The sequence below is a fragment of the Martes martes genome (assembly GCF_963455335.1).
Source record: "Martes martes genome assembly, chromosome: 17".
In the NCBI taxonomy this organism is placed as follows: Eukaryota; Metazoa; Chordata; class Mammalia; order Carnivora; family Mustelidae; genus Martes; species Martes martes.
This window is the reverse complement of record NC_137905.1, coordinates 33,358,773-33,382,433: the sequence shown is the minus strand read 5'-3', so window position 1 is coordinate 33,382,433 and position 23,661 is coordinate 33,358,773. Positions and strand designations below refer to the sequence as shown.

Below are 23,661 nucleotides of genomic sequence, written 5' to 3'. Positions count from 1 at the left end.
GAAACAATGCTTAGGAAGCCAGACTTAAATATAAAAACAAAACTATAAAAAATTTAACTGGAAATTTCAGTGACTTCACACCATAAGGAAGACAGGAGTCCCAGACTGGAATTGTCTGATTCACAGATCCTGGGTAAGTTATTCAACAAATAAACACATGGAAAAAAAAAAAAAACCCAGCAACAATAAACCTGGCAGGAATCAGAATCCAAAGTTGCTACAATATTTTTTAATGTCCAGTTTTCAACAAACAAATTACATGATATGCAAAGAAATAGGAAAGTCTGACATGCTCAGGAAAACATCTGTCAATAGACACTGTCTCTGAGCATTCCTAGATGTTGGATTTAACAAAGACCTCAAAGAGCTACTAAAATATGGCCAAAGAACTAACATAAATGATGTTTAAAATGTTAAATGAAAGTATGAAAACAATGAACCAACAGAAATTCTAAATAAGGAGACAGAAATTATTTTTTAAAGGGAAATTCTGGGGTTGAAAAGTACAATTGAAATGAAAATTGTACTGTAAAGATTCAATAAAAGATTACTTACGGCTGAGGAAAATTAGCGAACTTGGAGAAAGCTTAATAGAAAGTATCCGATCTAAGAACAGGGGAAAAAAATGATTGAAGAAAAATGAACAAAACTTCAGAGGCCAGGGTGGCACAGTCAGTTGAGTGTCCTACCCTTGGTTTCAGCTCAGGTCATAATCTCAGGGTAATGAGATGAAGCCCCAAGTTGGGATCTGTGCTCAGTGGAGAGTCTGCTTGAAGATTCTCTCTCTGACTCTCTCCCAACTCGTGCTCACACACTCTCTCTCAAGTTAATTTTAAAAATACATCTTTAAAAAAAAAAAAGACAACTTCAGAGTCCAGTGGGACAACATTAAGCATGTCAATAGATGTGTAATGAGGGTCCCAGAAATCAAGAGAAAGGAATGGAAAAAACAATAGCCAAAACCTTCCAGAATCTGATGGAAAACATTAAATACATATCCCAAAAGTTCAACAAGGCTCAAGGAGAATCAATACAAAGAGATCCACACCCAGACACACCGTAGTAAGCATTTTTTGATATATTATTTATTTATTTTGAGAGAGAGGGGGGCATGAGGAGAGGGGAGGGGTAGAGGGAGAAGCAGACTCCCCACTGAGCAGGGAGCCCAATGTGGGACTCGATCCCAGGACCCTGGGATCATGACCTGAGCCAAAGGCAGGTGCTTAACTGACTGAGCCACCCGGGCACCCCACAGTAAATGTTTAAAAGACAACAGTGAGAAAAAATCAGCAAAAGAAAAATGACTCATATGTACAGGGGAACAACAATATGATTAACAGCTGACTTCACATACAAAACAATAGAGAGCAAAAGGCAGTGAAATGGCATATACAAAGTGCTGGGGTGGCGGGGGGACTGTTAATCAATCTTTCACCAGAAATGAAGGTAAAATAAAGACATTTCCACATACATGAAGACTAGTAGAATTCATTGCTAAAAGCCCCCAAATATATTTGTAAAACAAATGAAGCCAGATGCAAAAGACTACATGTACATAACTCCATTTATATACAATTCTAACAGATGAAACAAACCATGAAATTAGAAGTCAGGATAGTATTTACCCTTGGAGGGAGACTGTGACCAGCAGGAGCCATAAGAAGGAATGCTGGGGAAACTGGTTACAACAGGTGTCTTCATTGGTGATTCTGGCACATTTCTATATAGATAATTTCCTTCTATAAGAGTTTAATGGAACAAAAAAGGAAGCTTGATCATACCACTTCTTCCCCTCTTTTTGAATCCCTTTATTGTTTTCCACTTCTTTCCCAATTTGAGCAAACCTATCACTTCTACGGTCCTGTCTTCTCTGGTCTTTGACCACCTCGCCAGCATCATTTCTCTAGACTTGATACTCTGATACTGATACTCTAGACTTCACCCTTCTGTTAATCCTCAAGTCTTCTCTGCTTTCATCCTGCCACAGGGCCTTTGCACATGATCACCCCTCTGGTCCAGAGCCCCCCTGAGACCTCCTTACCCTTTAGCTCTAAGCTTGAGTTGTGACTCACCCATCACCCATTCAAATCTAGTTCTTTTGTTTTGTCTACTATTCAGAATGGCCTTTCTTTCCTTCAGAGCACTCATTTTCACTTGTTGTTATGGATTCATAGACTAATTTGACTGCTGCTTTATCTTTCCCATTGGTGCATATGTTTTAGGAGGTCTGGCTAGGTTATTTTGCAGGGTGTCCCCAGGCCCATGCCTGGTACACAGTAGGTATCTGGTAATTATCTGCTCCGTGAACATAAAAGTTATTGAGGCTATAAAAACTTCATTCTAATTAGAGTACATTGTAGAAGGCCTAGATACCAAACTAAAGGAATTTAGATTTTTTTATAGGCTGCAGAGAGCCACTGAAGTTTCTTGAGAAAGGGAGATATGTGACCTCTGTTTAGGAGCTCTGTGGAAGTGGAGGTGGAGAGGCCACGAGGGAGGCCATGGTGGGGTCCCAACAAGGGACTCCAGAGGGGCAGTGGCCATGTGGGGAAGCTGATGTTGGGCCCCACTCTGCCCCCACAGGCCAGCCTGACAGTGACCTCACAATCACCCTGCAGACCTCCCACTCTTGGGAGGCCAACATCCCAGCTGCCAGCCTACCTCTGCCTTTTCCATCCACCTCCTAAAGGCCACACCCTGCCAACCGAGGTGCTCCAGGCCAGCTACCAGAAACAGAGGGATCGACAAAGCGAGAGTGAGCCATCTTCCTTAACCCAGCACATAACCAGGACTCCTAAATGATGGAGAAATCAGAGCACCTAAAGAATGCCATGCCCACAGAGAGGAAGTCCACATGGAGGACGGCGGAGGAGAGGCGGATGTCCGACCTCACGCGGGTGCTGGAGTGGCTGGAGAGGAGGCAGGGGAAGAAAAAGCAAGTGTATGATCTCCAGGTATGGACTGTCCCAGCAAAGCTGCAAGGCAGCTGAACTCAAGGCTATTCCAATAGGGGAGAGATTGAACTTGACTCCCAGAAAACAGAAGGCAGGAGGAGCTTTAAGCGAGGGAGTGAACTGGTAGAAAAATCCTGGGGGGAAAGGGGGGAAGTTGTCCATGTGGTTAGGCCAGCTGTGTTGGCCAATTGTCGCTCAAGTTATTAGACTCCTACCTTCCCATAGAGACTGGGAGGATGGGGTGCTCTCTTTCCTGATGATTACATTTCATCTTTTTTTTTTAAGGGTTTATTTATTTATTTGACAGAGAGAGAGAGAGAGAGCAAGAGAGCACAAGCAGCGGGAGCTGCAGAGGGAGAGGGAGAAACAGATTCCCCACTAAGCAGAGAGCCCGATCTGGGGCTCAATCCCAGGACCCCAAGATCATGACCTGAGCTGAAGACAGATGCTTAACCGACTGAGCCACCCAGGCACCCCACATTTCTTCTTTTTTTTAAAGATTTTACTTATTTATTTGAGAGAGAAAGAGCACGAACAGGGGGAAAGGGAAAGGGAGAGGGAGAATCAGACTCCCCATGGAGCAGAGAGCCTGACATGGGGCTTGATCCAAGGACCCCCAAGATCATGATCTGAGTGGAAGGCAGATGCTTAACCCTTAACCAACTGAGCCATCCAGGTGTCCTCTGATGATTATACTTCAAATGGATGGCTTCCAGGTCCTTGAGAAGAACATTCCTGGATTATAAAGCTGGCAAGAGGCTAGGAAAAGACTTACATCTCAAAGGGGCAGAAAAAGAACTTACAAGTGCCAGTTTTTAAAGGAAGAGAAAAGAGCAGTCATGGGCCTAGAGACAGGAAGGAAGCTATCAGGAGTTTAATCAAGGTGAGGGGAGTATTAAGGCTGTCTTGGTCAGTATTCCAGAAGAGCTGAGATCCAATAGCTTCCAAGATCTTGGTGGTGGCAAAATGGGTCCTCCCCACGGTCCCCAGACACTTTCGTCCTGATGATGGCCCCAGGGTCAAAGGGCATTCAGTCTCCACTGACACTATCCCACGGGGACTCCCACTAACAAACCTCTTTTCTACCCTGTATCACAACTAGTTCTCATCCACAGGTCTTAATCCTTTGGGGCTGCTATAATAGAATACCATAGATTGGGTGGCTTATGAACAGCAGAAATTCACTTCTCCCAGTTTGAGAGGCTGGGAAGCCCAAGGTCGAGGTGCTGGCAGATTTGGTGTCTGATGAGGGCCCAACTCCTACTTCACAGATGGCCACCTTCTTGCTGTGTCCTCACGGGAAGGAAGAGAGGGAAAACTTCTCTGTGGTCTCTTTTATAAGGTCACTAATCCCATTCTAGAGGGTTCCGCCCTCACGATCTAATCACCTCCCGAAGGCTCCCTTCCTAATGCCATCACATGGCAAGTTAGACTTTCACCATAGGAATTGGTGTGGGGGGAGGTCACAAACACTCAGTCTATAGCACTGCCCTTCCCTCTTTCTCCAGAACTATGGCAACGAGTTTTGCATGAGTTTCCCCCAGAAATCCCCCAGGCCCATCATCTGTTGGAAAATCAGGCCGTGTTCTTAGAAAGTGGCCTCCTCTGTAGAAGATGCTGCCTGATCTTGAATTCCCCAGAACCCAGAGAAGAACGGGTGGAAAATGGCATTACTAATGACAGCGCTAACATTTATTTAGCATTTACTGTGTGTCAGGCCCTGAGCTCAGCATCACACATGCGTTATCTTGCCAACTGCTCCCCGCAGGGCTATAAGGGAGACTCAATTCTTACCCGCCCACCCCAGCTCACAGGAGGTAATAAAGAAGCTGAGTGAGGGCCAGAGAAGACATGTGCCTGTGCTTACCGAATTAATGAAGGGCCAAGCCAGGACTCCAAGTCAGACTTACCCTGTTCTCAAGCTCATGGGCTTTGTCAGGACAACTCCCCGTAATCACTTCCACTTCCTCGGCTCCAACCACTGTGGTGCCCCCGCATCTTTCCAAAACCTCCCTTCTGTGTATACGCTTACTTATTTGTATTCAGAAAGATCTGAGTGCCAGTTCCATCAAACTTACTAAATCACATCCTGATGAACATATTTTACATTCAGGTGCTAATGATTTATGGAGAGGCTACCTCCTGCCCCCATTTCAACTGCTGGGTCGCTCAGAACTCAATATCACTCACAGAAATTTATATCCACTTCTATGAATAACAGGCATCTCTTCTCACGAAAATCATATTCTAATAATGTTTTCACAGCCTTACCTTTAATGTGGCATTTGCTGGAAATCATTTTGGATTCAGGAAGGGAACAAATTTTTAATTGAAAATACAAGGAAGGGGCACCTGGGTGGCTCATCAGTTAAGCATCTGCCTTGGGCTCAGAGTCCTGGGATCAAGCCAGGCAACCGGCTCCCTGCTCAGCAGGAGGTCTGCTTCTCCCTCCCACTTCTCCTGCAGTCTTGTGCTCTCTCTCCCTCTCTCAAAGAAAATAATTTTTTAAAATCTTAAAAAAAAAATAGAAAATACAATACAATCTTCAAGCATCATTATCCTTCCCAGAGGCACCTGGATTTTGAAAGAAGCTCCTGTGATTCCAGGGAATGTCTCAGACAGCACAGGTTGGGGGGGGGGGGCCTTTAATGTAGACAGTTGGAGGGGTGCTGTCTGTGGCCTCCTCTCCGTCTCCTGGCGTCTGCACAGGGATTCATTAATTTCTCAGAATAACCCTAGGAGATAGATCCTCCTCTTCCCTCCATCTCTGGAGGAGGAAACCAAGCCACGGTTGCTCAGCCACCAAGCAATGGAGCCGGATCCCCACCAGGCGTCTGACCTGGAGACCAGTCCCGGCCGCCATGTCTCCACAACCACTACAAGTGGAGACCCAGTCCATTCAGCTTTCCTTGAGGAGCTTGGGCATCCCCAACCCTCATAGATGGGCCTGGAGGTCCGTCTGCGGGCCCCTCCCCGCTGGACCCTGGGACTCCCTAATGCACGCGTCCTCCCTGCCTGCCTGGTAGGAGTCGAAAGAAGGCCGGGCAGGCGCACAAGAAAGTCCACATGTGCCCCGAGGAGCCCCCGAGAAAAGAGAGAGGCAGGATGAATTGTGATGATAGACAGGATGGGGAGGGCTTGCGAGAGGAGGGAGCCCTGGGGACAGAGGGAGGGTCCTGGCTGGACTCTGAGACACGGCGGCCTTCCTGTGGTTTCAGACTGGCGGCCTCGGCAGGGAAGTCACAGCTGTACGGGCCGTTTGGGGGCCAGAAGGAATCCCTACCAGGCTGGGGAGAGGGGCCCTTGTATAGAGGGTAATAGGGAGCTAGGGGTCGTTCTGAGGTTGGGAGGGACAGTCAGACCTGACGTTTAGAAGGCTGTTCCGGGAGCAGTGTGACATTACACCAGGGTGTGTCTGGAGGCAGAAGGACAATTGTGGGAGTGGTGACAGAAGTGCCACCATGGAGGCCAAATCGAGGTGGGAGGGGGCAGCCCGCTCACCAGGGTGCCGCCCCTCTGTAGGGACAGAGGGTGGCCTCTGCCCACCAGACAGTCACAGGGCAATCCTCTCTGTCTTCAAGCAGAAACCCAAGGGGTCTGCCCCTAAAACAAATGGGAAGGAAGAAAAGAAAGACCTAAACATCCTGAAACAGCAGAAAGGGAACCGCCAGGTGGCGTTTGCCAAGCAGGTAACACAGGCTCCCCACGCTGAGAGGGGTCCCCGCTCTGCTCCTGCACAGAGCCTGGTTGCATTTTTTTAAATTTAAGGCTCTAAAACCCACCCCTTCCCCACACGATCCCCCAAATGAATCACCTGCCCCTTTCACCCCTCCAGCCCTCACGCCACACACTGCCCCACCCGATGGAGACTGGTCCCGTGGTAGAGGGTCCTTCTTCCCAGGTGCCTATCTTCCTCCTCTCACCAGGCGCTTCCCCACCATGAGAATCCCTGGGGCCTCCCTGTCCCCTGAGGGCTGCGGCTTCAGTGACCCCTCGTGGCCTCCCTCTGAGACGGGTGGGACCAAAAGTGAGGAATGAGTGAGCAGGCACCAACCTGCCCTCCCTGCCCCCCTCACCGGCCCCAGGGCCTAGAGCTGCCTCTCCTTTGGCCCCTTTGCCTGCCTTCCAGCAAACTCTTGCAATCACTCATTTTGGGGGTGGAGGAGGCCATGCCGAGACCTGTTCCTCGTGGTTTATCTTCTTTCCCACACCCCTCCAAGTCCCGAAGGCAAAGCACCAAGAAGGACGGGGACCCCGCCATGCACGGAAAGATCTACGGCAGCATGGACCCAAAGGGAAAACGCCTTAGCATGATTCCCAGCAGCTACACCAGGGATGGCCCCAGGAAATCTGGTAAGGGAAGCATCTTGGTCCTGGGGTGCCGGGCCATCCTCCCTAACCGCCTGCCTCTCAGAGGGACAGGACGCTCACAGCGTTCCCAGAGCCCCCGTCAGCCCGGCAGCTGTGGACCTTGGTGGGGCCCCACGTGACTCTTCAGGGCTCTCAGGACAAGCTGGGTGTGACCCGGATGGCAAGCAGGTGGATGTCTAGGCACCGCCCACACTGGGGTGGGGGATCTCTTCTCAGGAGCAGCAGCGTGTGACCCCCCCACCCTCCCACTCCGTTCCTAAAGCCGGTGACAGCAACCTCGTGAGCTCCAACTTGTCTAATTAGGTATTGTGACAACGTCAGGGTAGCACACAAGGTACCACACCTGCTGGCCCGAAACCTGCCAGGTGTGGCTCACACCCAAGAAGAGGTACGCTAGGTTATGCCCCATCTCCAGTTCCCAGGGCTGCCCAGGGTTCGAAACTTGGCTCCACCACTCTGTAGTGAACTCAGAGTTGTGTGAACAGGAGTGGGTCAGCCGCTCCATCTCTGGGGCTTGGTTTTCACATCTATAAAATGGGACAATAGCATGACTTGCCTCCCAGTCCAGTTTCAGTGAAAGGAGGCATATAAAGTATGCACCCCAATACAGACTAGGTACTCCATAAATGGTGGCAAATGACTATTTCTATGGAAAAAAAAATGCTGAAATGCTCAGGTGGGCTGGACCATGGTGTTGGAAAAACGGTTGCTTTTATTGTGCCTGGCTTCTTGGAAAGGAGGTGTGTGGTCGGAGAATGATGGAAGGGATTCCAGTTAGCCCAAAGGAGGAGTGAGCAGAAGCTTTCCAGCAGGAGCTGCCAGTTCTCCTGCACCAAAGTGCTCCCATTGTGCCCAGCAAAACGTCCTTTCTCCCCTTCTCATTTAATACACCCAAGCCGTTGAAACCAAACTGTGCTCACTTGCCTGTCAGATTTAAATATGATTGGCTCTATATGCCATGCAGGATCCTGGACTGAATCCTAGAACAACGCTTCAGTGGGGAAACTGGAGAAATCCAAAAAAGCTCTTATGTGCCCATGTTAATTTCTAAGTTTTGACAAATGTGCCCCACTTGTGTAAGATGAAACTTACCCCTCAGGGAACTTACCCCATTCAGGGAAACTGAGCAAGCAGTGCCCAGGAGCACTCTATACCATCTTGCCAACCCTTCAGCAAATCTAAAATTACTCCAAAATAAAAAGTTTATAGATAGATATAGATGTGGCTACAGATAAGATATAGATAGATAGATTGACTGACATATGACTTATGGGAGACCCTACATCTTTCCCAAATTTTCTGTGATTCCTGGTGCGAGTCTGGCTCTGAAGTCCAAGTTCCGCTGAACCCCTGAGCATCTGCAGATCTCAATTCCAATGGTTGCTCCCTCCTCCCTGCTCCCTGCCACTGCACACAGACACAGAACACAGCTCCGTTTCCTTCATTTGCCCCCAAGCCTCTCACATGAAGCTTTTGTGTGTAAACAGACTTCACCAAAGGTTTGAGGCAATGAAGGGAAAGAATTTCATGGCAGAATTCTACAGAAAACAAAATGGAATTATGAAACTCCCTTAAGGGTTCTCCCAAATCTTTTGTCCCCTGCCACCAGGAGATGGTCCCTGAATGCATTTGCCTACAGGGGGTCCCCTCCAGCTGTTTTGCTCACCCCTGCACTGGCAGGAGAGTGAGCCCAGCCACCACCCAGGTCCCAAGGTTTAAGGAGGCGCTCACTCTCCGGTTCTGACTCTGCACTTGCATGAGCCCGAGAGTGAACACCTGCTTAAATTTTGTCCCTCCTGCCTTGGCTGGTCTCACTCTGGTCCTGGGCCTGCCTAGCTCCCTCTTCTTCCTCTCTCTTTCCTCTCCCCTCTCCTCCATCCTCTGCTGTCCTCACCTCACAGTTCCCACTGGCTTGTTACCTGGAAGGATCACTCACTTTCCTTTGTTTCCCTTAGTCCACACTCAAAAGGAATGTATCAAGATACTTTCCTAAACAAAGGCCGTTCCTTCCCTAAGAGAAACTCACATACCAGCTGATTAAATAATCCTTTTCATGACACTGCACAAAAATGCCAGCAGGACAGATGGAACAGTTCTTTGGTTCTCTGCATTGCCCGCTTCCCCCCAAGACAAACACACCCTGTTCAAAGAGGGGACTTTTTTCCTATCTGATGTAATACAATAAATGGCCACTGGGGGGCAGCAGGTGCTCAGAGGCTCCCAGGAACCACCAGAGCATCCAAGTGTGGCCTCCACGAACTGGGTCGGGCCTGAGTCTGAGCGGGGCAAAGGAGCTTCCTGTGCAGGCCAGCAAGAGGCCGACCATGAGTGGGAAGGATCTGGTTTTGGAGTCAAGTTCCAGACAAAGCAGCTCCTAGGAAGGGCGTGGGGCCAGTTAAGGGCTGGGGCAGGAGTCCAAGTGGAGATACACAGGGATCGAGGAAGGATATTCTAGAGCAGGACTTCTGGTTCTGGCCTCCCCAGCCCCACTCAGTATCCTGAATCATCGCTGTCCTGGTTTCCCTAGCAGCAGAGTGAGTGAGCTCTTTGCTCTCCTGACGTTACACTTCTGTGATCCGGGGAGCAAGGGTCTGCGGAATGACCATCAGACACAACACTGAATGTGACCACTGGGTCTGTACAGAAACAACAGCTTCCACTCGCCCACATTTGTAATGCTATGGTGGCCACAGGATCAAAATCTCTGGAACACAGTGTGTCCCCCCGAGAGACGGATCACCGTCTCCAGCTCCCGAGCCCCAAAGCCAATAGAACACAGCAGTGACTGCCCCAGTGTGGACCATAGTGCTTTTCAGAGCTGATTATTTCATATCTGTCCCCTCTCCTCATTTTCACAGAAGCCCCCATTCACTCCTCTCACCAGCTGAAATGCCACGTCCATCCTGTCACTGACCACCACCCTGCCATCAGCCTCTGCCCCAGCACGCCGTGTGCCATGGGCCACTCCCCGCTGCCCACCACCTCTCCTCCCTTGAATTCCCGGAGGACAGCTTTTTTTTTTTTTTAAGATCTTATTTGTCTATTTGACAGGCAGAGATCACAAGTAGGCAGAGAGGCAGGCAGAGAGAGGGGAAGGGAAGCAGGCTCCCCGCTGAGCAGACAGCCCGATGCGGGGCTCGATCCCAGGACCCCGGGATCATGACCTGAGCCGAAGGCAGAGGCTTTAATTCACTGAGCCACCCAGGCGCCCCCGGAGGACAGCCTTTTCTGTTTCCCCTTCCTCTTTCACTGCTCCCCCGGCCCCTGTCGGAGGGCCACCAAGTTGGTTCTCAATCTGTAAAAGGTCACTCCAGCTTTGGGCCAGTAAAAGACCCTGGGAAAGCAATTGGAACATGTTTCCAAAGTAAATCTTGGCAGAGTCTGAACCGCTAGACTGGAAGGGGGCATTCTTTCTCTCCCTGGGCACCTATGCCCAGGGCTTTCTGTAGATGCCAGTACAGAAAGACATCCTTAATGCGGAGGTCTGGAGGGTGATGATAACCCTGTCTCCATGAGTACAGACTAAGCCCCGGGAGACCCAAACACAGCCCTCTAGAAATCAAACTTGCTTGTTCAGCCACAGACTCAGGAATATGTCATTTTTGCCCAGATGATAGCCTTTTTCTGGGCACCAGCAACCTAGGCTCACATTTTCTTGGATCCCCCCCAACTACTTAGCCCTGGTGTCTTGGGTACATGACTTAATGTCTCTGGTCCTCAGCTTTCTCATTTTGTTAAATGGGCATGATATGCTTGTGAGATTCTAGTGCCTCCCTCTCTGGAAAGCTGCTTGAGCACTGCTGGACACCTAAGTCACTCACTACCTCTAAGTTCATGTGTTTAATTATCATTACCATTTATATGACTACTCTTCTTGCCTACATGAGACCTACCTTGACCCAGACAGTGCTCAGATATCTCAGAAAAGGCTATGGTTCTTTCTCCAAGGGATTTCCCATTTGTGTTAATGAGGACATACAGCTCATGATTCTTCTGGAACAGAACACCAATTTCCACTATGCATAAATAGGGACTCCTAAGGCCCCCTGGCCAGGGACCTGCTGTCAATCCAGAATGCCAGACTGGGGCTAGAGAGTCCCAATTCAGCCCCTAATTCATATGAGACCTTGGGCAAATCACAGCATCTTCCCAGGAGGCTGTTCCTCCATTTACATAACTGTGGGGGATCTAGACTCATTCCCCCCAGACATATCCCAGTAAAATTCCTGAACTTTATTGATGAAATCTTGCAGGCTTACAGGAAGAATGCTTTACTTACAAAGAGGGAAAAATGCTCTAGGTGAGAGCAGAGGCACCAAACTAGTTAAACTAGTTTAAAATAACTGGTTTAAACAAATTGGTTTAAAAATCAGCATCTAGATAGACTGAAAATCAGGTTTAAGGGGGGAGAGTCAAGATGGCAGAGGAGCAGCAGACCGAGATGACATCAGGTCGCAGGAGTTCAGCTAAATAGTTATCAAACCATTCCAAACACCCACAAACCCAACAGGAGATCAAAGAGAAGAAGAGCAGCAATTCTAGAAACAGAAAATTGACCACTTTCTGAAAGGTAGGATGTATGGAGAAGTGAATCCAAAGAGACGGAAAGACAGACCGCGGGGGGAGGGGCTGGCTCCCGGCAAGCGGCAGAGCATCGGAGCACAAAATCTGAACTTTTAGAAGTCTGCTCCACAGAGGGACATCGCTCCAGAGGCCAAGCGGGGGTGGAGCCCACGCGGGGACAGCGTGGTCTTAGGTCCCGCAGGGTCACAGAAGGATCGGGGGTGTCTGAGTGTAGCAGAGCTCACAGGTATTAGAGCGTTCCCACCGGCTACAGAGATGGAGTGGAGGAGTGAGCTCTCAACTCGGGGTTACCTTAAACTGTGATTCGTGGCACAGTCGGTCCACTGCTCTTTGAGCAGGGACCCCACAAGTGGCAGATCCGGGGAGACTCACCTTCCTCCTCTGGAGGCAGGAATCTACCTTGGGTTTGGAGACTCCAAGCGCGGCTATGTGCCAGAGACAGAAACACTTGGTCACAGGCCAGGTGAGCTCGGAAAGCAGCCGGAGACCAGGGAGACAGGAGTGATTGGGCTCTTTTCTCGAGGGCGCACTGAGGAGTGGGGCCCTGAGCTCTCAGCTCCTCTGGGCTGGAGACTGGGAGGCCGCCATTTTCATTCCCGTCCTCCAGAGCTCAATGGAAAGTGCTCAGGGAACAAAAGCTCCAAAGAGCGAACTGAGCAGATTACTTAGCCTGGCCCTTGGCAAGGGCAGTGCAATTCCACCTCAGGCAAAGACACTTGAGAATCACTGCAACAGGCCCCTCCCCCAGAAGATCAGCAAGATCCAGCCAAGACCAAGCTCACTGATCAAGGAGAACACTGAACTCCAGAGCTAAGGGAAAGCAATGCATAGAATTCATGGCTTTTTTCCAATGATCCTTTAGTCTTTCAAAGTTAACTTTTTAAAATTTTATTTTTTTCTTATTCTAATTTTTTTAACTTTTTCCTCTTTTAACGTGTTTTAACTAGTTTATCTTAATAATACCTTTCTTTAAAAAAATCTTTTTAAAATTTCATTATTATAGTCACATTTTATCCTTCATTGTATCTAACTTTATTTTTTGTATACATATAGAGTTTTTTCCTCAAAAATTTTTGGGATACAATTTCTTCTAATAGATCAAAATATACCCTAAATCTAGCACAGGGCTTTGTTCTATTCTCCAGCCTGAGCAAATTCTCTCCACTTTCTTTTTCTTTCTTTTTCCAACCAACTTATCTTATCAATTCCTTTTTTAGGATTTTTTTAAAATTTTCATCTTTACAGTCATATTCCATCCCTTCATTGTGTTTACCCTTATTTTTGTATAGATATAAGTTTTTCTTCCTTTAAAATTTTGGGAGGTAGTTTCTTCTAACAGACCAAAATACACCCAAAATCAAGACGGTGGCTTTGTTCTATTCACCAGTCTAATGTGTGTGTGTATACACACACACACACACACACACACACACATATATATATATATAATTTTTTAAAATTTCATTTTACCCCCTTTCTTCTCCCCCTGATTTGGCATCTCTTCTGATTTGGTTAGCATACATTTTTCTCAGGTCTTTGCCACCCTTTTAGTATTTTATTCCCTCACTCATATATTCTTATCTGGATAAAATGACAAGGCTGGAAAAACTCACCAACAACAAAAAAAAAAAAAAAAAAGAACAAAAGGCAGTACCAAAGGCTAGGGACCTAATCAATACAGACATTGATAATATGCCAGATCTAGACTTCAGAATGACAATTCTTTTTTTTTTTTTTTTAAGATTTTATTTATTTATTTGTCAGAGAGAGTGAGCACAGGTAGACAGAGTGGCGGACAGAGGCAGAGGGAGAAGCAGGCTCCCTGCTGAGCAGGAGCCCGATGCGGGACTTGATCCCAGGATGCTGGGATCATGACCTGAGCTGAAGGCAGCCGCTTAACCAACTGAGCCACCGAGGCATTCCCAGAATGACAATTCTTAAGGTGCTAGCTGGGCTCAAAAAAGTCATGGAAGATATTAGAGAAACACTGTCTGGAGAAATAAAAGCCCTTTCTGGAGAACTAAAATAACTAAAATCTAACCAAGTTGAAATCAAGAAAGCTATTAATGAGATGCAATAAAAAAATGGAGGCTCTTACTGCTAGAATAAATGAGGCAGAAGAGAAAACTAGTGATATAGAAGACCAAATGATGGAGAATAAAGAAGCTGAGCAAAAGAGAGACAAACAACTACTGGACCACGAGGGGAGAATTCGAGAGATAAGTGATATTATAAGACAAAACAATATTAGAATAATTGGGGTTCCAGAAGAAGAAAGAGAGAAGGGGGCAGAAGGTATATTGGAGCGAATTACAGTAGAGAATTTCCCTAATATGGCAAAGGGAACAAGCATCAAAATCCAGGAGGCACAGAGAACCCCCCTCAAAATCAATAAAAATAGGTCCACACCATGTCATCTAATAGTAAAACTTACAAGTCTTAGTGACAAAGAGAAAATGCTGAAAGCAGCTCTGGACAAGAAGTCTCTAACATACAATGGTAAAAATATTAAATTGGCAGCAGACTTATCCACAGAGACCTGGCAGAGCAGAAAGAACTGGCATGATATATTCATAGCCCTAAATGAGAAAAACATGCAGCCAAGAATACCATATTCAGCTAGGCTATCACTGAAAATAGATGGAGAGGGGCGCCTGGGTGGCTCAGTAGGTTAAAGCCTCTGCCTTCAGCTCAGGTCATGATCCTGGAATCCTGGGATCGAGCCCCACATCGGGCTCTCTGCTCAGCAGGGAGTCTGCTTCCCCCCCTCTCTCTCCGCCTGCCTCTCTGCCTACTTGTGACCTCTGTCAAATAAATAAAATCTTTTTAAAAAAAGAAAGAAAGAAAGAAAGAAAATAGAAGGAGAAATAAAAAGCTTCCAGGACAAACAAAAACTAAAAGAATTTGCAAACACCAAACCAGACCTACAGGAAATATTTAAAGGGGTCCTCTAAGCAAAGAGAGAGCCTGAAAGTAGTAGACCAGAAAGGAACAGAGACAATATACAGTAACAGTCACCTTACAGGCAATACAATGGCACTAAATTCATATCTTTCAGTAGTTACCTTGAATGTAAATGGGCTAAATGCCCCAATCAAAAGACACAGGGTATCATAATGGATAAAAAAACAAAACCCATCAATCTGCTATCTACAAGAAACTCATTTTAGACCCAAAGACACCTCCAGATTTAAAGTGAGGGAGTGGAAAACAATTTAACATGCTAATGGACATCAAAAGAAAGCTGGAGTGGCAATCCTTATATCGGATCAATTAGATTTTAAGCCAAAGACTATAATAAGAGATGAGGAAGGACACTATATCATACTCAAAGGGTCTGTCCAACATGAAGATCTAACAATTTTAAATATCTATGTCCCTAACATGGGAACAGCCAACTATATGAGCCAATTAATAGAAACACATTAACAATACAATAATAGTAGGGGACATTAACACCCCTATCACTGAAATGGACAGATCATCCAAGCAAAAGATCAACAAGGAAATAAAGGCCTTAATGACACACTGGACCAGATGGACATCACAGATATATTCAGAACATTCCATCCCAAAGCAACAGAATACACATTCTTCTCTAGTGCACATGGAACATTCTCCAGAATAGATCACATCCTGGGTCACAAATCATGTCTCAACTGGTACCAAAAGATTGGGATCATTCCCTGCATATTTTCAGACCACAATGCTCTGAAGCTAGAACTCAATCACAAGAGGGAAGTTGGAAAGAACCCAAATATGTGGAGGCTAAAGAGCATCCTACTAAAAAATGAATGGGTCAACCAGGAAATTAAAGAAGAATTTTTAAAAATTCGTGGAAACAAATGATAATGAAAACGGAACTGTTCAAAATCTGTGGGACACAGCAAAAGCAGTCCTTTCCAAAAGCAGAGGAAAGTGTAGAGCAATAGAATCCTTTCTCAAGAAACAAGAAAGGTCTCAGGCACACAACCTAACCCTACACCTAAAGGAACTGGAGAAAGACCACCAAAGAAAGCCTAAACCCAACAGGAGAAGAGAAATAATAAAGATCAGAGCAGAAATCAATGAAATAGAAACCAAAAGAACAATAGAACCAATCAATGAAACTAGGAGCTGGCTCCTTGAAAGAATTAGTAAGATCAAAAAGACCCTGGCCAGACTTATCAAGAAGAAAAGAGAAAGGACCCAAATAAATAAAATCATGAATGAAAGAGGAGAGATCACAACCAACACCAAAGAAATGCAAACAATTATAAGAACTTATTATGAGCAACTATACGCCAGCAAATTTGACAATCTGGAAGAAATGGGTGCATTCCTAGAGACATATAAACTACCAAAACTGAACCAGGAAGAAATAAAAAACATGAACAGACCCATAACCGGTAAGGAGATTGAAGCAGTCATCAAAAATGTCCCAAGAAACAAGAGCCCCGGGCCAGACAGCTTCCCAGGGGAATTCTACCAAACATTTAAAGAAGAATTAACACCTATTCTGTTCCAAAAACTAGAAATGGAAGGAAAACTTCCAAACTCATTTTATGAGGCCAGCATTACCTTGATCCCAAAACCAGACAAAGACCCCATCAAAAAAGAGAATTACAGACCAATATCCTTGATGAACACAGATGTGAAAATTCTCACCAAAATACTAGCCAACAAGATCGAAAAGTACCTTAAAAAGATTATTCCCCACGACCAAGTGGGATTTATTCCAGGGCTGCAAGGTTGGTTCAACATCCGCAAATCAATCAATGTGATACAATACATTAATAAAAGAAAGAACAAGAACCATATGATACTCTCAATAGATGCTGAAAAAGCATTTGACAAAGTACAGCATCCTTTCTTGATCAAAACTCTTCTCAGTGTAGGTATATAGGGTACATACCTCAATATCATCAAAGCCATCTATGAAAAACCCACAGCAAATATCATTCTCAATGGTGAAAAACTGAGAGCTTTTCTGCTAAGGTCAGGAACATGGCAGGGATGTCCATTATCACCACTGCCATTCAACATAGTACTAGAAGTCCTAGTCTCAGCCATTAGACAACAAAAAAAAATTAATGTGGAAAATTATGTGGAAAACCTAAAAGACTCTGCTCCAAATCTGCTAGAACTTTTACAGGAATTCAGTAAAGTGTCAGGACATAAAATCAATGCACAGAAGTCTGTTGTATTTCTATACACCAACAACAAATCAGAAGAAAGAGAAATTAAGGAGTCGATCCCATTTACATTTGCACCCAAAACCATAAGATACCTAGGAATAAACCTAACCAAAGAGGCAAAGAATCTGTACTCAGAAAACTATAAAGTATTCATGAAAGAAATGGAGGAAGACACAAAGAAATGGAAAAATGTTCCACACTCATGGATTGGAAGAAAAAATATTGTGAAAATGTCCTTGCTACCTAAAGCAGTCTACATGTTTAATGCAATCCCTATCAAAATGCCATCCATTTTTTTCAGAGAAATGGAACAAATAATCCTAAAATTTATATGGAACCAGAAGAGACCTCGAATAGCCAAAGGAATATTGAAAAAGAAAGCCAAAGTCGGTGGCATCACAATTCCAGACTTCAAGCTCTATTACAAAGCTGTCATCATCAAGACAGTATGGTACTGGCACAAAAACAGACATATAGATCAATGGAACAGAATAGAGAGCCCAGAAATAGACCCTCAACTCTATGGTCAACTAATCTTTGACAAAGCAGAAATGAATGTCCAATGGAAAAAAGACAGTCTTTTCAACTAATGGTGTTGGGAAAATTGAACGGCCACATGCAGAAAAATGAAACTGGACCATTTCCTTACACCACACACAAAAATAGACTCAAAATGGATGAAAGACCTTAATGTGAGAAAGGAATCCATCAAAATCCTTGAGGGGAACACAGGCAGCAGCCTCTTGGTCCTCAGCCACAGCAACTTCTTCCTAGAAACATCGCCAAAAGCAAGGGAAGCAAGGGCAAAAATGAACTATTGGGACTTCATCAAGATCAAAATCTTTTGCACAGCAAAGGAAATAGTCACCAAAACCAAAAGACAACTGACAGACTGGGAGAAGATATTTGCAAATGACATATCAGATAAAGGGCTAATATCCAAAATCTATGAAGAACTTATCAAACTCAACACCCAAAGAACAATTAATCCAATCAAGAAATGGGCAGAGGACATGAACAGACATTTCTGCAAAGAAGGCATCCAGATGGCCAAGAGACACATGAAAAAGTGCTCCACATCACTCAGCATCAGGGAAATACAAATCAAAACCATAATGAGATACCACCTCATACCAGTCAGAATGGCTAAAATTAACAAGTCAGGAAACTACAGATGCTGGCAAGGATGCAGAGAAAGGGGAACCTTCCTACAGTGTTGGTGGGAATGCAAGCTGGTGCAGTCACTCTGGAAAACAGCATGTAGGTTCCTCAAAAAGTTGAAAATAGAGCTACCTTATGATCCACAAATCGTACTACTAGGTATTTATCTAAAGATACAAATGTAGTGATCCAAAGGGGCATGTGCACCCGAATGTTTATAGCAGCCATGTCCACAATAGTCAAACTATTGAAAGAACCTAAATGTACATCAACAGATTAATGGATAAAGAAGATGTCATACATCTATATATCCATATATAGATATAGACAGATAGACATACAATGGAATACTATGCAGCCATCAAAAGAAATGAAATCTTGCCATTTGCAACAACGTGAATGGAACTAGAGGGTAGAATGCTGAGCAAAATAAGTCAATCAGAGAAAGACAATTATCATATGATCTCCCTGATATGAGGAATTTGACAGGCAAAGTTGGGGGCTTGGTGGGTAGGGAAGGAAAAATGAAACAAGATGGGATCAAGAGGGAGACAAACCATAAGAGACTCTCAATCTCACAAAACAAACTGAGGTTTGCTGGGGGTAGGGGGGTATGGAGAGGGTGGTTGGGTTATGGGCATTGGGAAGGGTATGTGATATGGTGAGTGCTATGAAGTGTGTAAGCCTGACGATTCACAGACCTGTACCTCTGGGGAAAATAATACATTACATGTTAATAAAAAAAAAATGTTAGCCATTAAGAAAAAATCAGGTTTAATATAGGAAGATTGAAAACAAAAGGGTAGACCAAGAGGAAGCATGAAATGCAAGCAGAGGAGGTGGAATTAAGGCTAAAGGAAACATATAGGGTAAAAGAGGGATTTTTTAAATGTTAAAGAGAATAAATAATCATAAGCCTGCACATACCAAAAATATAGTAGCTAAATAGATAATTATTGAGAACTGCAAATAGAACCTAATAAAATACAAGTTATAGTGGGAGGTTTTGATATACCTCCTTGAGAATCAAAGAGACATGACTTCATATTTGAATAAAGAACGCATTTTTATGTGGCTAAAGAATATCCACAAATCTCATCTACTTATTCACAGCTGAGAAAACATTAACTTCCAAAAAATTAAGATTTTAGGGCAACCTACATTATCCTAAAGCAATAATTAGAAATAAAATTTAAATTAAAAGATATTCCCAACTTAACAGTCAGAAATTAAGAAATGCACTCCTAAAATACCCTATATCAGAGAGGAAAAAAAAAAAAACTCATGAAAATAACCCTGTTTCTTACCTATGGGAACAAAGGCAGAATCTATCCTCAGAAGAAAATTTATAGTAACAACTAAAATTAATAATTCTTGTCTTTATAATGCAAAAAAAGAAAAAAATGAATACTTTAAACAATTTATTATTTACAATACTTTAAGAGAAATAACTGATATGAAAAAGAGAGCTTTCATATATTAAATTCCAGCTGAGATTAATGAAACACAAGATAAAAACTAGTTAAAAGGCTACATCCTAAATCCAAAGCTAGCTTTTTGAAAAAGCAAGTCATGAATAGTATGAACTCCTCATGACCATTGTTAAGAAGAAGAATAAAGAGGCCCCTGGCTGGCTCAGTCAGTTAAGCTTCTGACTCTTGATTTCAGCACGAGTCATGATCTCAGGGTCATGAGATCAAGCCCTGCATCAGGCTCCGTGCTCAGCAGAGAGTCTACTTGAGATTCTCTCCCTTTCCCTCTCCCTTGCCCCTCCCCTCATTCATGCTTAAATAAATAAATAAATATATAAAACCTTTAAAAAAAAAAAAGAAGACAAAAATGTACAAGATTTGGTATGAGAAAGAATACATAAGGGAAGATGAGAAATACATTAACTGAGCTATTACAGAATACTAGAAGCATCTCTCTCTGATGTATTTGAAAACCTAGAAGAAATAGATCATTTCCTCTCATACAATAAATTATTAAAATTGACATCATAAACTTGAAGAGAGCAATTTCTGAAGTAAAAATTGAAAGCAGTTGACACTTTCTCACTGAACAAGTCACCAGGTCAAAAGGCTTCAAACCAGGTTCTATCTACCTTTTCAAGAATGAATAATCCCAATGTCACTTCAACTATTCCAGACCTATAAAACACATACACTTCTGTATTAATCCAACAAGGCATCAGAAGCACAATGTTAAAATATTTACAAGAAAGTAATATAGATGCAAAAGAATATATTAAAATTTTTAGCAAATAAACCAAATATATGAAATATATGAAAATAGAATATGCAAAAGAATATATTAAAATTTTTAGCAAATAAACCAAATATATGAAAATATATCAATGTATGAAATTAATAACATCCCATGACAAAATGGGGTTTCTTTTTTTCCTTTTTTTGAGAGGATGAAATTTATTTATTTATTTATTTATTTTCTTTTGAGATTTTATTTAAACTCAAGTTAGTTCATACATAGTGTAGTATTAGTTTCAGGGGAGGATTTAATGACAAATAAGATTTCTTACAGCAGGTTAGGAATGGTTAGGTTATCACTATCAGAACATCTAAGAACATAATTTATTCCATCAATAAAGTAAAGGAAAAACCATATGAGCATGTCAGTAAATGACAGAAAAGCAAAAGGTGGAATCAAGCAATTATTACTAATAAAAACTCAATGTAAATTAAGAATTAAGCTCCTAATATTATAAAACATACCAAAAATAGTGGCAAGTATCATTCTAAATTATGAAATGCTTATTATTTTAATTAAAATCAGGAAGAAAATGAGGCATGACTGCTATCATCATTATTGACATTGTGTTAGAAAGTCTGTCAAATGCAATATGTCAAGAAGAGTACATAATTTTTCTAAATGTTAGGAGGAAGATATTTTCATTTTTCCCCTGATATGATTATATATCTATAAAATTCAAGAAATTCTAACTAGAAAAATATACATTGTAACACAATAGTCTTTTTTCTATACTTAAATGGAAATGGGAAGAAAACATACCATTCTTATCAGTAAAAATCTATAAAATACTTAGTGGTACATTTAGCAAGAAGAAAAAATTAAGTTCTCCAAGCACTAGCCCTCACAGTATTTAATTCAGTACAAACTCCATATTTGGATAACATCAGACACTCACCATTTCATTTCATATATTTGTGTCTTTGTGCATGCTGTTCCTCCTGCCTGTACATGTTGTTCCTTCTGCCTTCACATGCTGTTCCTCCTGCTGCACACACTGTTCCTCACACCCACATATGCTATTCTTCCTGCCTGCACATCATGCTGTTCTTCACACCCACATGTGCTGTTCCTCCTACCTGCATATACTGTTCCTCACACCCACACATGCTGTTCCTCCTGCTGCACATTCTGTTCCTCGCACCTGCACATGCTGTTCCTCCTGCTGCATATTCTGTTCCTCACACCTGCACATGCTGTTCCTCCTGTCTGCACATGCTGTTCCTCATACATACACATGGTATTCCTCCTATCTGCACATGGTGTTCCTCCTACCTGCACATGCTGTTCCTCTGGCTGCATATTCTGTTCCTCACACCCACACATGCTGTTCCTCTTGCCTGCACATGTTGTTCCTCCTGCTGCACATGTTGTTTCTCACACCCACATGTGTTATTCCTCCTGCTGTACATGCTGTTCCTCCTGCTGCACATTCTGTTCCTCACACCCACACATGCTCTTCCTCCTACCTACATATACTCTTCCTCACACCTGCACATGCTGTTCCTCCTGCTGCACATGCTGTTTCTCACACCCACACATGCTGTTCCTCACACCCGCACATGCTGTTCCTCCTGCCTGCACATGCTGTTCCTCATATGCACACATGCTATTCCTCCTACCTGCACATGGTGTTCCTCCTACCTGCACATACTGTTCCTTCTGCTACATATTCTGTTCCTCACACCCACACATGCTGTTCCTCCTGTCTGTACCTGCTGTTCCTCCTGCTTGCACATGTTATTCCTCATGCCTGGACATTCTGTTCCTCCTGCCTGGACATGCTGTTCCTCACACCTGTACATGCCATTCCTCATGCCTGGACATGCTGTCCCTCGTACCTGCACATGCTGTTCATCCTGCTGGCAATACTTTTCTCCCCTTTAATCCAATAAATTGTTTTTCCTTTAGAAACCTCATCTCAACCAACCAACCAAACAAACAAAAAACCGTCTCGGAGTTGATCTTTGCTAGCTTCCCCTACCTCCTCCAAGCAGAGGCTTCCTTCAGGTGAGGAAGGAGAGAAGAGAAGATGGAGAGAAGGGGGTGAAGACAGGAGGGAAAGGGAGAGAGCCGAGGAGGCAGCGAGAAAGGAGGGACGTCAAGATGAGCGAGAATTAAGCCCATGCGGAGAAGAGCCTGCAAAGCCTTGAAGAGACCCCCTACCTCAGGCTGTCTGGCAGGCCTCCCCCATTTCCTGCCCGTCCTGTCTCTCCCCTCCAGCAGATCTAACTCCCTGCTGACATCTGTCCAATTGCAGACCTCGACATCAAGGATGCAATCGCCCTGGAGTCCCTTCAGCGGTCCCTGCCCTATCACCGCCAGAGCATCCTGGACCCCCTGCTGCAGGAAACGCCTGTCTTCGGTCGGAGGTCGACCCTCCTGAGGGACTGGGTACTAAGCAGGTCCACTGAGATCTCCTACGAGCGCAAGCTGAAGAGCCTCATGGAGAAGGGCGCCGAGCCCAAGGTGGAACTGGTGAGGGTGCTGAAGCCAGAGGAGGTGCTGAGCTGCCGGTGAGCGGCCCTGGTGGGCGGGGCGCGGGCGGGGATAGGCTTTGGTCATCTCCTTCTGCCGCAGACACCTGGGCTGAGCCTGGGCCAGGGAAGGGCAGCGGCGATGGCAGGAGTGGGCTCTGTCTTTGTGTCCTGAAGGGCCGTTCCGGGGCTGAAGCCTCTGGGTTTGCCGGTAGCCTCACCCGCTAGTGGACGAGCTCTGGGATGGGCACAACATTTGGGTACCACGTGTTTGGACGCTGGCACCACCCTTCCAATATTTCCATACGTTTCACAATAGAAACCATGACTATGATCCAAGAAGAAAGAATGCGTTGTCTGTGGCCTATTTTTAACAGGAAATCCCCCTAAGAGCCTTCACACCGCGGTGTGGAGTTGCCTGTGGTCCTCGCCACCATCCCGGGTGGCCATCTGCTGCGCGTGCGGGGGTTTAAACTCCCGGAGGCACTATGAACAGAGTGTGAAGCCGTTTAGTATTTACTGCCCCTACCAGAGGTCTTCCTTCTCACGTGTTCTCTGTCTTCTTTATCAAGACCTGCCGATTTCCATCCCCAAATTCAAGGGCCCCTTCCAAACCCGGTGCTAGCCTTTACTGTAAAGAGGTGAAGGACAAGGCTCAGAAACTTTAGT

General features: G+C 44.7%; 1 protein-coding gene across 2 annotated transcripts in view; it reads left to right on the top strand.

Annotated features, from left to right (window-relative positions):
- Window positions 1-23,336, top strand: part of LOC308358117 (uncharacterized protein C16orf78) — a 110,972-nt gene extending 87,636 nt beyond the window's left edge. The window contains exons 2-5 of one of the 2 annotated variants that reach the window (XM_080828148.1): window positions 2,584-2,954; window positions 6,539-6,643; window positions 7,175-7,307; window positions 22,776-23,336. In XM_080828148.1, coding sequence (XP_080684274.1) covers window positions 2,799-2,954; window positions 6,539-6,643; window positions 7,175-7,307; window positions 22,776-23,035 — 654 coding nt within the window. In that variant the 5' untranslated portion in view covers window positions 2,584-2,798 and the 3' untranslated portion in view covers window positions 23,036-23,336. Of the gene's footprint in view, window positions 1-2,583; window positions 2,955-6,535; window positions 6,644-7,174; window positions 7,308-22,775 lie in introns of both variants that reach the window. The other variant, XM_080828147.1, reaches the window with a different exon arrangement.
- Window positions 23,337-23,661: the final 325 nt, after the last annotated feature.